Source organism: Trichechus manatus, unplaced genomic scaffold, assembly GCF_000243295.1.
Source record: "Trichechus manatus latirostris isolate Lorelei unplaced genomic scaffold, TriManLat1.0 scaffold00016, whole genome shotgun sequence".
NCBI lineage: Eukaryota > Metazoa > Chordata > Mammalia > Sirenia > Trichechidae > Trichechus > Trichechus manatus.
In genome coordinates, this window is record NW_004443952.1 from 11,941,753 (window position 1) to 11,956,196 (window position 14,444).

Consider the following 14,444-nt stretch of genomic DNA (forward strand, 5'->3'; position numbering starts at 1 on the left):
CCAAGCAAAGAAATGGAAACCAAGTCTCGGAGAAGTTAAGTTGTCCTGCTGCCAAATGACTGGTAAGGCCCCATGATAATAGGGGCTGGAGGAATTTCAAAGGTTAGGAGCAACCGTCCTCATAAACAGGAACACACCCTGTGACCCACTGAAGTCTAGTGGGCCTGCAGGACAGCCTGCTGGCCAGGTGGGCAGGCAGTCCTCCTCTACTGGTCCCTGGAAGGGCCTGGCACCTGCTTGAGGTGAAAAAAACTGATGTTTATAGACTATTCGAGCTAAAAGGATAGTGCTGCTGGTTTTCTAGTGACTGTAATGATAATAGGATTATTTTAAGCAAAAAAGTCAGCTGATTTAAAGAAAAGTAGTTGACTTTAAGAAAAACTGATAAGTAAACAGTAGCACAGGGACTAGCAAATAGGACAGAAGTCACAAAGGTTGCAGCAGAAGAGCTGAAATTCTTGGTGCAGTGGAAGGAATGTGTGCTTTAGGGTCAGATAGATGTGGACAGAAGTTCCATCTCCCACCCTGACAAGCAAAGTCACTTTGGACAGAGTATTTGCCCTGAGACTCAGTTTCCTCATCTGTGAAATGGATGTAATGACAACTGATTCAGAATTATTATAAGAATTCAATTCAACTATGTGGAGAAACGCAACAGTTGTTAACTTTCTTCTCCTTTCCTGTTATCTTTTTTTGTTTGTTTATTGTTGTAGTTTAAGTGAAAGTTTACATTTCAAGTTAGTCTCCTATACAAAAATTTATACATACGTTGTTATGTGACCCTAATTGCTCTCCCTATACTGTGACACTCCTCCTTTCCACCCCTGATTTCCCATGTCCCTTCAACTAGCTCATGACCCTTCTCATCTCACCTCCGGACAGAAGCTGCCCATTTAGTCTCACGTATCTACTTGAGCTAAGAAGCACATTCTTTACGAGTATCATTTTATGTCCCACAGTCCAGTCCAATCTTTGTCTGAAGAGTTGGCCTCGGAAATTGTTTTAGTTCTGGGCTAGTAGAGAGTCCGGGGGCCATGCTTTCTGGGGTTCCTCCAGTCTCAGTCAGACCATTAAGTCTGTCCTTTCCTGTTATCTTGAAGGCAGCAGGGAGCCACTGAAGGCTTTTGAGTAAAGGAGTGACTTCCCTTTCTAAGTGAAGGGGAAAATTCAGAGATAATTCCAGTTTTCAGTTTAGGGGGTTGGAGAAGGAAGGGACAGTCAACAGAAAGAGGCATGTGTGGTCGGGGAAGCTTTGTGCAGGGTGGGAGAAGAGGGAGTGTTAGATTGGTTTCTACCCATATTGTGTGTGCTGTGAAGGGAGAATTTTTACTAAAGAGGTAGGGCTGAGGCTCAGTGATGTTAGGACTAGAAGTGTTTACCTGGGAGCCTCCCACATGGAAATGACCTTGAGTTAGAAACTGAACTCTCAGGGTCAGATTGTGTCACCAAGAAACCACCAAACCTCACGCTGACACCCTGGAAAATGCCATTTTAAGGGAGCAAAAGAAAAGGAGCCCAAGTAGGAAGGCACAGGGGTGGAGGGACAGGTAGAAGAACAGCCACTTCAGAGAGAGCAAAGAGGAACATTGTATTTTCTTGAAACAACGTTCTTTCTCATTCCCTTACCTTTGGCAAAAGCCTCTGAGCACTAAACACCATCGTTTAAAACAAACCAGGAAGATTAGTATGTCATTTTGTATAATTAGCACATATTGAATCATTCAGTGAGAAGTATTGTCTTTGGTGAAAATGATTAGTGGTGCTAAATCATTTAATAAGATGTTTTAAACGATCTACATTCAGGAGTTGTAAGTGTAATTTTTTGAGGAAAACTGATAAGCGCGAGTGTTATTCCACAAGCCAGACACACTGTGTTTTGTACATTGCAGTTGTCCACTCATTTGCTGATATCAAATCTGAAGATGAACTGAACCAGCTTTTCCCAGAGACCATTTTCCCTGTGTGTCCAGAGGGTGGGGACACTCTAGAGGGATCCATGGAACAGCTCAAGAAGGGCCTCGAAAGTGGGACAGTGCTGATCCAATTTGAGGTAAGATTCAACTCATCGTGGCCCGGTAAGGACTGATTCCCCAGGCCTGGGCTACTTCCACAAGGCCTGTGTGGCGCCTGACCACTGCTGAACCACAGAGAAGTACAGCAGAGGGACGGAGCGGGGACACAACCTCATCTCCTGAAGTCGAGAGGGTTATCTGATTCACAAACCTAAAAGAATCAGCTGAGTCCCAGTGAGGACGGATGGGGTGAGGCCTGCACTCAGCACGGGGTATGAGTACACAGCAGGCAGCCACCCTCTTGGGATCAGAGCAGACAGCAGAGTGAACCTGAGAAAGCAGGATCGGGACCACTGCCTGTCACTGAACTCTGCCTCACCTTTTATTCTAGTAACGTTCCGTAGTCATGGAGAAACATGTCAGAAATTGAGGAGGAGGGACTCAGAGCATGTTTAACTGCTAACATAAAAGCTCGAAACCTCTCAGCAGTAGAAGGTAACAGAGAGGTGGCATGGCCAAGCAGCCTGAGGGATGACGAAGGGGCCGAGCCTCTGACCCCACCAGCCATGCTAGGTAATTTAGAGCAGTGAGATCATCCCAAGCGAGCATCATGTCTTGCCTTCCTAAGTCCCCCGGAACCTGTATGCACACGAGTAGAAACCAAAGTCAGACCCTGTCTTCCCAGGAGGAACATATACCCCATAGGATTGAGACCACTGACAAAGACACATGCACAGGCTTTTTACAAAACAAATCAGGACCAAAGGAGACTGGGGTTTAAGTCAGTTTTACCAATCACTAACAATTAAAATAGGATGTGTTTATCTTCCAAATCACTTAGAAGGTAAAACAGTGTTTTCATACAATGAAAGATAACAGAAGGAAGAGCACAAAGAAGCATAAAATAGGTGCTACAAGAAAACAGATCATGATTAACAATAACACACGGAGTCTGGATTCATAAGAACCAGAACCTCAGATCAGATTCCAAAACAGAAATCAACAATGTGTTGTTTGTTAGAAAGCCATATCAGAAAAAAGACACAGAAGCAAAACTAAGAAGTTTGTCCAATGTACTTGACTGCAGATTGATTGAGGAAAGATGCGTAATAGGAGTATCGAACAAAATATAATGCAAAGCACAAAGCCTTGAGAGAGAAACGTTTGTTTTATAATGGTATAAGGAAGAGAATGTAAACCAAACATATTATTAGAGCAGTGTGTATTGAACAACACTGGAAAGCAAAAACTCACAAAGGAAAGGTGAAGGTAACTGACAGAGAAAAAATTAATAGGGAGTTTAAAACTTTTAATTAATTTCCTTGACAGATAATATAGACAGAAAGTAAGTAGTTTGTGGAAAAGGAGCCCTGGCTGCACAATGGCTAAGCACTCAGCTGCTAACCAAAAGATCCTTGGTTCAAACCCACCAGCTACTCTGTGGGAAAAAAGACCTGGCAATCTGCTCCCATCAAGATTATAGCATAGGAAACCCTATGGGGCAGCTCTATTCTGTCCTGTAGGATTGCTATGAGTTGGGATCAACTCAGTGTCATACAACAATAACATTTTGTGGAAATGAAATCAGGAGCAATAATCACTTTGGTATAGAGCTGATATATACTGAGGATTGTATTCTACAAACAGAAATGTCCCCTTTTTCAGTGGCCTGCAGGAGGCTATCTATGTAGGCTTAAAATTCAAAAAAGAAAAAAAAATGTAGAGAATTATGTTCTTTGGTCCTGCATTGCAAAAAAAGTTCAAAATTGAAATATGTACTTTAGACAATAAAACTTATTAAAATTTTAAAACATTCTCCAAAATAATTTAAACAAGGAAGAACTTAAAAAGCAGCCACAGAATACATCAGATTTATTCTTTTTTGGTGTTGGAGGGGACATGAAAGGGGAGAAAGGCACAGTAGAGTCATTCTTCATTCAGCAAGTACATATTAGATATTTACTATATGCCTGACCCTGGGCCAGGAGCAGCGATGAGGGAAGGAAAAGTGGGAGGGGGATTTCTGGCCCCAAGGATCTTACATTCTAATTTTGGAATATTTGGGAAAACATGAGTCTCAAACAGCTAAAGACCAAGATAGGACAAGATTTTATACATGGAATGTTGGTTTGTCATACTGTTGTGGCTTGCATACTGCCGTCACGCTGGGAGCTATGCCACCGGTATTTCGAATTCCAGCAGGTTCACCCATGGTGGACAGGTTTCATCGAAGCTTCCAGACTAAGACAGACTGGGAAAAAAGGCCAGATGACCTGCTTCCAAAAATTAGACAGTGGGTCACAAAAGAATACTGTCCAATAGAGTACTGGAAGATGAGTTCCCTAGGTTGGAAAGCACTCAGAATACAGAGTGGCCAAACAGTGGAGTTGAGCATACCAGTGATCAAGAAGACGGTGCAGGACTGGGCAGTGTTTCATTCTGTTGTACATGGGATCGCCATGAGTTAGAGCTGACACAATGGCAACTAACAGTATAACAGCATGTTCTGTAGGAGCTGGAGGTGAGGGGGTTTTGGAGTGGGATGTAGGATTAATAAAGAATGGGTGGGATTAAGTGTGGAGGGGAGGGTATTCCAGAAAGGTCAAGGCCTGAATATAGACCTAAGCTCATAAGGTGTGAGGCAGCATAAGGAAATAGGCCTACCTGGGTTGGGCAGTGTGGCAGAGTGTTCTGGGAGGTGTCTCCAGCGGATGGAACGCCTTCAACCCAATGGGAACCAGTTCTGTTTGATCAGAGAGTCCACAAGGAGGTGCTGTGGGCTGTCAATGAGTAAAAAGACCACTCAAAGCCTAGACATAAACAGTACTGCATAAAATCCCCTTCACTGAGGTGGCTTAACTTACACGTGTTTTATTAAATAGGGGAATCACACATAGAATTTCCCTTGAACAGTGTTCCATCAGGTTTTTTAAGAAGGATGAAATGCTTTAGGGAGAAGTACCCAACCCCATCCCGCACTTGTTTTGGAGTAGTGTTTCTCTAAGGGTGACCCTCTGATTACCTGTACGGAAATCATCTGGAGAGCTTTTTAAAATGGGGCCCAACCTACGGCTACTCAAGCAGCAGCTCTGGTCTGGGACCCAGATATTGGTACTGTTAACCAGATCACCAGGAGATTGTGATCCACACCCTGATCCAGAGAATGAGAGGGTAGAGATCCTACTAGAACCATTATCCTGCTGCTACTCATCCTAAGTCTTTTCTTCAGAGGCATAGTTGGGTTATAGTATAAAAAATGAAGAACATACCAATTTTTGGGTTATATTTCAGTATGTACACATTTTCTTCATTCTATATGTTTCTTTTTAAATAACATCTTTTGCAGAATTCTAAAATTCGGAACACATGAAAGCAGAGCTGTTCCAGTTCACTTAAAACTTCCTCTCACCCTGACCATTCACCTAAAATTCACCCCTTCTAAGTGTTTTCACAAGAAGGTGATCCCTTCTTTTTGGCACAGGGGATTTTTTAAAACCAGGTCAACCAAAAGTACTTCTGTCTTGACTTTGTATTTCTAATGAATAATCAAATAAATGTGCAAACTTTTACCAATGGGAAGGAAAAAAACCCCAGAACTGTTCTGTGATGGAGCTGGGGGTACGTGGAGCCTGGCCTCTTCAGTCTCCCCTGCCCTGCACACCACCACAAGGAACCCTCAGCTAAATGGAACATAATTAGAAAAGCACTGCTCTAGAGGGGGAAAGATGTCTTAGACAGTTGCTGGAGAAGGAGATTGGATCAAATAAACTCTAATACAGAGGTGGCCGTTAATGAGCACTTACTGTGTGCCAAGGGCTTTACATATATTACCTCACTTAATTCTTGCAGCAGCCCTATACAGATACTGTCGTTATCCCCATTATATAGATGGAGAAACAGAGTCTCAGAGAGGTTAAGTAACCTCTTCAAGGTCACAGTAAATTGCAGAGCCAGGCTTGGAACCCAGGCAGGCTAACTCAAAAGCCTGTTCACTTAACCACTGTATGACTTTTGGAAACAACAAATGCTGTTTACATGTGAGGATAATCGTTAGTAATAGTACAACAGAGCTAGAAAGGATCTGAGAGGTTGTCTAGCCACCTGGATCCAGACAGACTTGATTTAAATCCTGGCTCTACCACTTCCTGTGTGACCTCAGGCATGTTCCTTAACCTCTGTGGCCTCTGTTTCCCCATCTATAAATTGGGTATCTCATGGGTTAGTTTTAGGGGTTAGATTAAATACTAAATGCATTGTCTGGCACACAGTTAACGAGTGCAGTAAAAAGTAACAACTGTTATTATTTATAAATAAAGAGAGTCTAAGAATATGCCTACGCTCCACACAAGAAGTACTCATGTCGTGCTTGGTTTGGAACCAGGGCTGTCTGATGCCAGAGTCGTGGTTGTTCTGCTTTTCTACCTGCTACCTCCAATGCTGTTAGCAGGTGAACAGCTTGGCTGGTGGGGGATGTGCTCTGGACAGGAAGAGGAAGAAGGGGCTGTTCCCCAGCAGGGTCTACAGTAGGTGCCCAGACCACCCACTCCACAACACAAAGGTCCTGCAGTGGAGTAGCTGGGCCATAGATAGCAACCCTTTGCTGATTTCCAGCAAAGCTTGTTTTGAAGCATTTTTGTCATTAAGGGAATTACCCATCCCTCCCATGGCTTTCAGTAAACAATTACAAATGTGTTCTGCAAAGCATATGGTCCTAGCTGTAATAAAAATCACACTTAATAATAATTAGCATTTCTATAGCACTTTGGAATCCACCAGGTGTATTTTCACATATGTTGTCTTGGTTGATCCTCATAGAATCTGTGAAGCAGATATGGCTGGAGCTATTAGGATCACTCTTTTATAGATGGAGAAAATGAGGCTCAGAGAGGCTAAGTGACTTGCCTGCCCAGTGTTGTACAGCTAGTCAGATACAGAGCTAAAACCAGAATATATGTTTTAAAAAAAAAATCTAGTTTGTTGGCAGCAGCTCACTGCTGCCAGGTGCAACCCAAGTCTTCACCCACCCTCAGCAATTAGCCCTTCCCTGCAGTAGCTACACCTCCAGTGTGAGCAATGTGGCAGCACTGACTCTGCCTCAGACTGCCTCAGTACTGTATCTTGTTCAGTGAAAGTAGGGTTTTTCTCTTTCTCTTGTGTAAAGGAGCAGACTCAGGACTTAAATTGGTTCCAAGTCTATTCCCACTTCCACGATGTTCTTCCTTCTTGAGAGTATTTGTGGCCCAACTCATGCTTTCCCTGCATTGAAGTTTCTGTTAAGCAAGGGAAAAGATGTGCATTCTGTACAGACTCTCAGTGATAAAAGCTAAGTGATCATGCTAACTTGTCCTGCATTTGAGAACCAGTTTCCCAGCAAACAAAGCACCCTGTGTCCATTCTCATGCAGCAGCCGGGTGACTCACAATTTCCCTGCTTCCTTGCCCTCTGTTAGCTAAGATCTCTTTGGAGACTTGTGGAATGCAGCTGATCTAAAACAAGGACCCCAGCTGGCTACATCACCAAAGGCCATGTCAAACTCAGACACATTCCTCCCACTTCAGCATCATCCATCTTTACCACAACCAGAACCTTCATCTTCTCACTTTGTTGTCCTCAAGTCACACTTGCATTATCACCCATTATAGGAAACATCCATTAGTGTTGTCATAGAATAACCATCCATACTCTGAATAATGTAAAACTGAGAGATTCATTGAAAAAAAAAAAAGGCAACTCAAGCTGGGAATAGACTGAACTCCATGCCGCAGAATCCAATAATTCAAAATGGCAGCTCAGCAGTGATGTTTTATAGGAGGGGAAACTATGGATATGAAACACATTACTTGATTGGTATTTACGAGTTTAGATCACTATCTCATTCATCTAGTACTGCTCTAAAAAATACCACAAGTGGATGGCTTTAACGAAGAGAAATTTATTTTTCACAGTCTAGTAGGCTGTAAGTGCAAATTCAGGGTGTCAGCTCCAAGAGAAGTCTTTCTCTCTGTTGGCTCTGGAGGAAGGTCCTTCTCCTCAGTCTTCCCCTGCACTAGGAGCTTCTCCGCATAGGAACCTCGGGTTCAAAGCACTCACTCTGCTCCTGGCACTGCTTTTTTGGTGGTATGGGTCCCCCACTCTCTACTCACTTCCCTTTCTTTTTATCTCTTGTAAGATAAAAGGTGGTGCAGGCCACACCCCAGGAAACTCCCTTTATATTGGTTCAGGGATGTGACCTGAGCAAGGGTGTTACATCCCACCCTAATCCTCTTTAACATAATCTAATCTTCCCTCATTAGCCATAGGCAAAGATTAGGATTTACAACACAGAGGAAGATTATATTAATCACAAGATGGAGGACAACCACAAAATACTGGGAATCGTGGCCTAACCAAGTTGACACATATTTTGGGGGGACACAGTTCACTCTATGACAATCATCAGAAGACATTACTCAATTGATAGTTCATTTTAAGGCAGGGCTTCTGGTGGCAGAACTCATGAAGGATCGATTCCTGTAGCCGAACTTGTAAGGACTTCCTGTGCCAAGCTCTGTAAGGCAACTGGCTTAAAAGAGTATACATCTCTTTCTTAGATTGGTTACGGTATGGCAATTACATGGATATGTGACAGGGAGGGGTCGAAGAAACAGGTCTCTTAGAAACAGTACGGAAGATGTTTGCTGCTAGGGTGAAAACAACCATAAAAGAAGGAATCACACCCACTCCTCAAACTAGCCATTTCAGATCTTATTAAGCACCCTAGTTATTTTTTTTAACTCCCTTACACATTCCCTCCTTTTGATCAAGGATTTTAAGAGACATTCTTTAATCAATTCACTAACTACTACTCTGAAAGAAGGCTCTCTTCTGCATGGACTTTGAGCATATATTTATTCTGAATGGCTACTTATTTGCATGTCTTTAACACCTTGGGTACTATGTATGTGAAAAGGTTGTTATCATTGTTAGGTGCCATCAAGCTGGTTCTGACTTATTAGTGACTCCACGCACAGCAGAACAAATTCCTGCCTGGTACTTCTTTCAAAGACAGATTTGTTTGCTCTTCTGGCAGTACACAGCACATTTAATAGTCTTCACCAGCACCCTAATACAAAGGTGTCAATTCTTCATTCTTTCTTATTCACTGCCCAACAGTCACATGCATATGAAACAACTGAAAGTATACTCCATGTTAAGTGCACCCTAGTCTTCAACGTGACATCTCCAATTCTTAACATTTCCAAGAAGGTCTTGTGCAGATTTGTCCAAATGCAACAACACTGTTTGAGCCTGACTGCTGCTTCCAGGGGCGCCAGCAGTGGATTCAAGAAAAATGAAATCAAGACTGTAAATAGCAGCAGAACATTGTGAAAAGGTAGCTGGGCACAACTTGACGTCTTCACCATGCCATAGCTTTAGCCTCTTGCTTCTGTGGTTTTACTACTTAACGGTTAGTGCAAGCCACACCACACTGGACGAATAACCTGACATCTGATGACTTATTCAAGGAGTGAGCTCGAGTCCATCTGAAGTATAAGTACTGTCAATGTACATTATTCTTTTCCTAGGTATTAAATGGATCTTTTGGGTAACAGCATTTGTCAGAAGTTTAATACAACATTTAACAATTCCTATGATTATTACAATGGCAGTAAATATTGTTAATCCAGTTGACAACATAGACTTAATCCATGATCTAACACCTGAGGGTAGCCAGCTGAAAATATCTAAAAAAGGGGAGTCGGAAGATGGAGGTATATGGAGTCAAGTAGCCTTCTGGTGAATTACTTTAATATCTTGTTCCACCTCTCCTAAGGTGTTAATCCAGGTGCAGCAGGAGGTGTTAGGTATAGCACAGACCCCTCTTTGCTAGGCTAACAGGAAATCTAGGGCAATTTGATTATCCAAAACTACTCTGGCAAGTGAGTTCAATGATTTCTCTTGGACAGTCATAGCATCAGGAACATCATCTACTGTTCCCTTCCATAGTTCTGAAGATGTTACAGATGGTGTGTTCTAAATCTCCCACTCTGTACCAAGGGAGGAATATCCTCAAAAACTAAACCAGGGAACTCCTTTAAGGGATTCCATCCATCTCTCCCTTGTTCATCTCTTGACTATTTGTCTCTTCTCTTTTCTAATAGTTTCAAGTGGTCAGTCCCATGTAAACTCTCATCATAAGAATGGCTGTCTAAAGGGATTCCCATATGGCCTAAGGTACACTAACCTGTCATATTCCAGCCATCCCAACAGGATAAACCCTAGGTACAGGACTCATTATTTGGATTCAGATTAGCAAAGGTGGGGTATCATGATCCTCCACGTAAGAATACATATTCATATGGGGCACATATTACGCCAATCCTGACGCCTTTACCTGGGAGAGAGACGGTTTGATTCATCTTCTCAAGCCAATTTTCTGTCAAGGGGTTGTTAAACAAATAGACAGTCATCCTAATCTTGGCCAGTTCCACATTTGGACACAAAAAGACCTTTTTCCTTGTAGACATGCTGTTAAATTTCCTGAAAAAGCCACATTTCTGTATCTGGGAGGGCATTATATGAAATTAAGGACTCATTTTTCTACAATCTGAAGAGGATATCAAGGGTATTTTTGGAACACTCTGTAACTCTGAGCCAAGTCAGACTGAAACATGGAACTTGGGATTACAGTCGGTAGCTCAGAAGGATGCCACAGTCTCACATGTATGGCTTGCCTAGGGGTGATGTTACAATTGATGATAGTGGGGGAACAAAGCTATAATTCGGTATAGGGAAAGATAATAGAACTGAGTTATCATGTACAATTTTGGGTAAAGAATGACAGATCTAGCATTCAGTTAGATTTGTGGATCATGCAACTACCTAAGTGAGTTTAAAAAAAGGCTATCAGCATAAAAATAATAATGACAAAATCAACTGTTCTCTAAAATTGGTGTTACAAAAAGAGGTTTGAGTTTTCAAGGGAAGAACAAAATATTAAAACAAGGAATACTACACCACATTTGAAGTCCAATGACAATAAAAAGGATTAGGATAATCGGAAAACAAATTCCTGGTACAGCTATCTTTTTTCCATCCTAGAAGTTCAAGTTTATAACACAAAAAGCTATTTTAAAAGCAATGGCAAGTTATAATTTCAAATTAAGCAAAAATGACTATAATGGTTAGAAAATAGCACTACAAGTGAGTTACATCTTTAAAACCATTAAAATACTTACAACTAAAAATTTGATCCCGATGACTAAGGAAAATTCAAAAAGAGCTAAAACCCTCAGGCAGAACCAACATGGCGCTATAGACAGAAATACCATGCCATCCCTCCATAGCAAAGACCTGAAAAACTAAGAAAAACAGAGACAAACATCAATCCTGGAACCCGAAGAGTTAAAGAACTCAGCCAAGCACCAAATGGAATAAGAAGCTTATACAGAGAACAGAGTGAGGAGAGATACAAGCGGAGGTCCTCTATAAGCTCATGCAGCACAGATTCGCCATCTTGGTCTCCTGTCGGAGATTGGTGGGCAGGGAGTACAGCAAGGCAGCTTTGTGGAGCTCCCAGCAGGAGACAGAGCACTCGGTAACCAGTGATACACAGTTTCCCACCTTCTACCCTTCTTCCCCCCTGCTCGGCCTCTGCTACTTCCCAGTGGGCTGAGGTTGCTCTGCTGGCTGGGAGGCTGTGGCTCTGTGCTGCTTGGATTTGCCCTGCCCACACCAGCCAGCTCCTTCAGTGCCATTTTGTTATTGCTGGTGTTGCTTTTTTCGGCTTCTTTTGGTTTCTTCCCTGCCCCTCACTCCTCCCTCTCCTTTCTCTCAAACACCTGGCTCTGTGTGCTGTCTTTGCTTCTCGACAGGCTGTGAAGCACCGCTCAGCTAGGGAACTGCTTCTCTTCTCTGTGCTGCCATGCTGATAGCATACCCGGGGCCTTTTTGTATTTTGTCTTTTTGCAGCTTGGGAGCCCCTTCTAGTCAGGCGGTACTGCTTGACTTCAGAGCCACTTCCCTGGTCTGCACAGCTGCATCACTGGGATCCCTGGAGGCATTTTTTTTCCGTCTTTCTTCATTTCTCAGTTTCTTGTCTCTTTCTACCTTCTTTTCCTGTCCCTGAATACCTGCCGCTGTGTGCCATTTCCTCCTAGCCAGGCTGTACTTCGAGGCTTGGGAGCCACTTCTCCAGTCTGCACAGCTGTGCCAGTGGTATCCCTGAGAGAATTTTTTCTTTTCTCTTTTCCTTTTTGTTTTTCTTCATTTCTCAGTTTCTCATCTCTCTCTGCTTTCCTTCTTTTTCTGTCTCCTGAATACCTGGTGCTATGTGCCATCTCTGCTCCCTCTAGATGGGCTTTGCCTCAAGGCCTGGGAGCCACTTCCCTGGTCGCTGGTGGGCTCCCTGGGGGTATTTCCCTTTTTAAAAAATTTTTATTTATTTTTTCCTCTTTTTACTTTTTGTTTATCAGTTTCTCGTCTCTCCACTCCAACGGCAAGCTCCTTCAGCACTTTGTTTTTTTAGCTCCTGTTTCTCTCTCCTCTCTCCTCTCCCATACCATCTTAGCCCCACACATCACAACCTCCCTCCTCCCTCCTGCCTACCTGCACCATGTGCTAAGCATCACATCCCCGAGCAGCACAGGCACAGCCTACTGGAACCTGCCCTACACTGACCCCCAGCCCGCCCTGTAAGCCCCAGTACGTGCCACAAACAACCCATCCCAGCCCCTCCCCTTCAGCTGGACCTGCCCTGCTACACCATAGCAGAGCACCCAGCCCTGCCCATTGGACAAAGAGGTGAAAAGTCTCATGCCCACAGACGAGCACACAACAAAGAACGCACAGCCTACCTGCTCAGACATAACCAAATAAAACAAAAAAGTGGGATGAAACAAATACACAATCAAAAGGAAATAACTACTCAATGTCCCAAAGATAGCAGACAATATCAAAACAAAAAAAAGGACAGGATGGTTCCAGTGGGCATCAAAAATAAAACACCAGATGAATTTCCAGTAGAAGAAAAGGCACTAGAACTACTTGATAGGGAATTCAAATCTCTAATATTCAGAACTATTCAAGAGTTGAAGGAAAAAGCAGACAAAATGAGAAAAAAATGGACAAATTCATGGAAAATACATACCAAAAAATGGAAGAATTCAGGAAAATAATACAGGAACAAAAAGTCAGTAAATTCACTACTAGAAATCATACAAAAACAAGAATAAGAAATTGAAAAGATAAACAAGATTTTGGAAATGGACAGTGTCATAGACGGGCTGAGGAGCAGGTTTCAAACAGTGGAAGACAGGATCAGCGAAACGGAGACAAATACTTAGATACAGCTTTGAGGAAAAATCAGAAAAAAGAACAAAGAAAAATGAAGAAACACTGAGAATTATGTGGGATACAATCAAAAGCAAAAATCTTCGAGTGATCAGAGTTCCAGAACGGGGAGAAAATGGAAAACACAGGATTATTAAAGAACTGCTGACAGAAAACTTCCCTAATATCATGAAGGATGAAAAGCTGACAATCCAAGAAGCTCAACGAACCCAATATAAGATAGACTCCAAAAGAAAATCACCAAGGCATATCATAATCACACTTGCTAAAACCAAAGACAAAGAAAGAATCCTGAGAACAGCTTGAGAAAAATGAAAAGTCATATACAGAGGGGAAACAATAAGACTAAGCTCTGATTACTTGGCAGAAACCATGCAGGCAAGAAGGCAATGGGATGACATATATAAAATCTTGAAAGAAAAAAAAATTGCCAACCAAGAATAATACATCCTGTATAACTCTAGTTCAAATATGATGGTGTAATTAACAACATTTCCAAATAAACACAAATTATGGGAATATGTAAAAAACAAAACAAACTTACAAGAATTATTAAAGGAGTCCTTTGGTTTGAGAACAAACAACGTCAGACCCCAGGCTAATCTAGGATGCAAGATCGCACTAGCAATATACCAACCTAGGAAATGAATGCTCAAGGACTATTCAAAACCAAAAGATTTACAACAGGGATCTAGAGAGGTTATATAGAACTTTCTAATGGAGAAGGCAAGGCAATACTAAGTCAGAATAGACTGGTTCAAACCTAGGAAGGTAAGGGTAAATTTCAAGGTAACCACAAAGAAAGCTAACGAACTTCATCAAAATAAAGAAGAAAAACATAAAGTCTCAGTAAAAACAAAATTTACAAAAACAAACAAAAAGAAAAAAAAAATCCACCAACAAAAGGAATTCTGCCCAGGAGAGTAAGAGGAACAAAGAAAACATCTGCACCACAAAAAAAAAGCACTGCAAAATGACAGCAATAAACTCACACCTATCAATAATTACACTGAACATAAATGGCCTAAAGGCATCAATAAAGAGAGAGTGACAGAATGGATAAAAAACAGGATCCATCAATATGCTGTCTACAAGAGACTC

General features: G+C 42.1%; 1 protein-coding gene across 2 annotated transcripts in view; it reads left to right on the forward strand.

Moving 5' to 3' along the window:
• PTPN3 (protein tyrosine phosphatase non-receptor type 3) overlaps positions 1 to 14,444 on the forward strand; it is a 101,139-nt gene that overhangs the window by 55,406 nt on the left and 31,289 nt on the right. For both annotated transcript variants that reach the window (XM_004372183.2, XM_004372184.2), the window contains one exon: positions 1,890 to 2,050. In XM_004372183.2, coding sequence (XP_004372240.1) covers positions 1,890 to 2,050 — 161 coding nt within the window. The remainder of the gene's footprint in view (positions 1 to 1,889; positions 2,051 to 14,444) is intronic.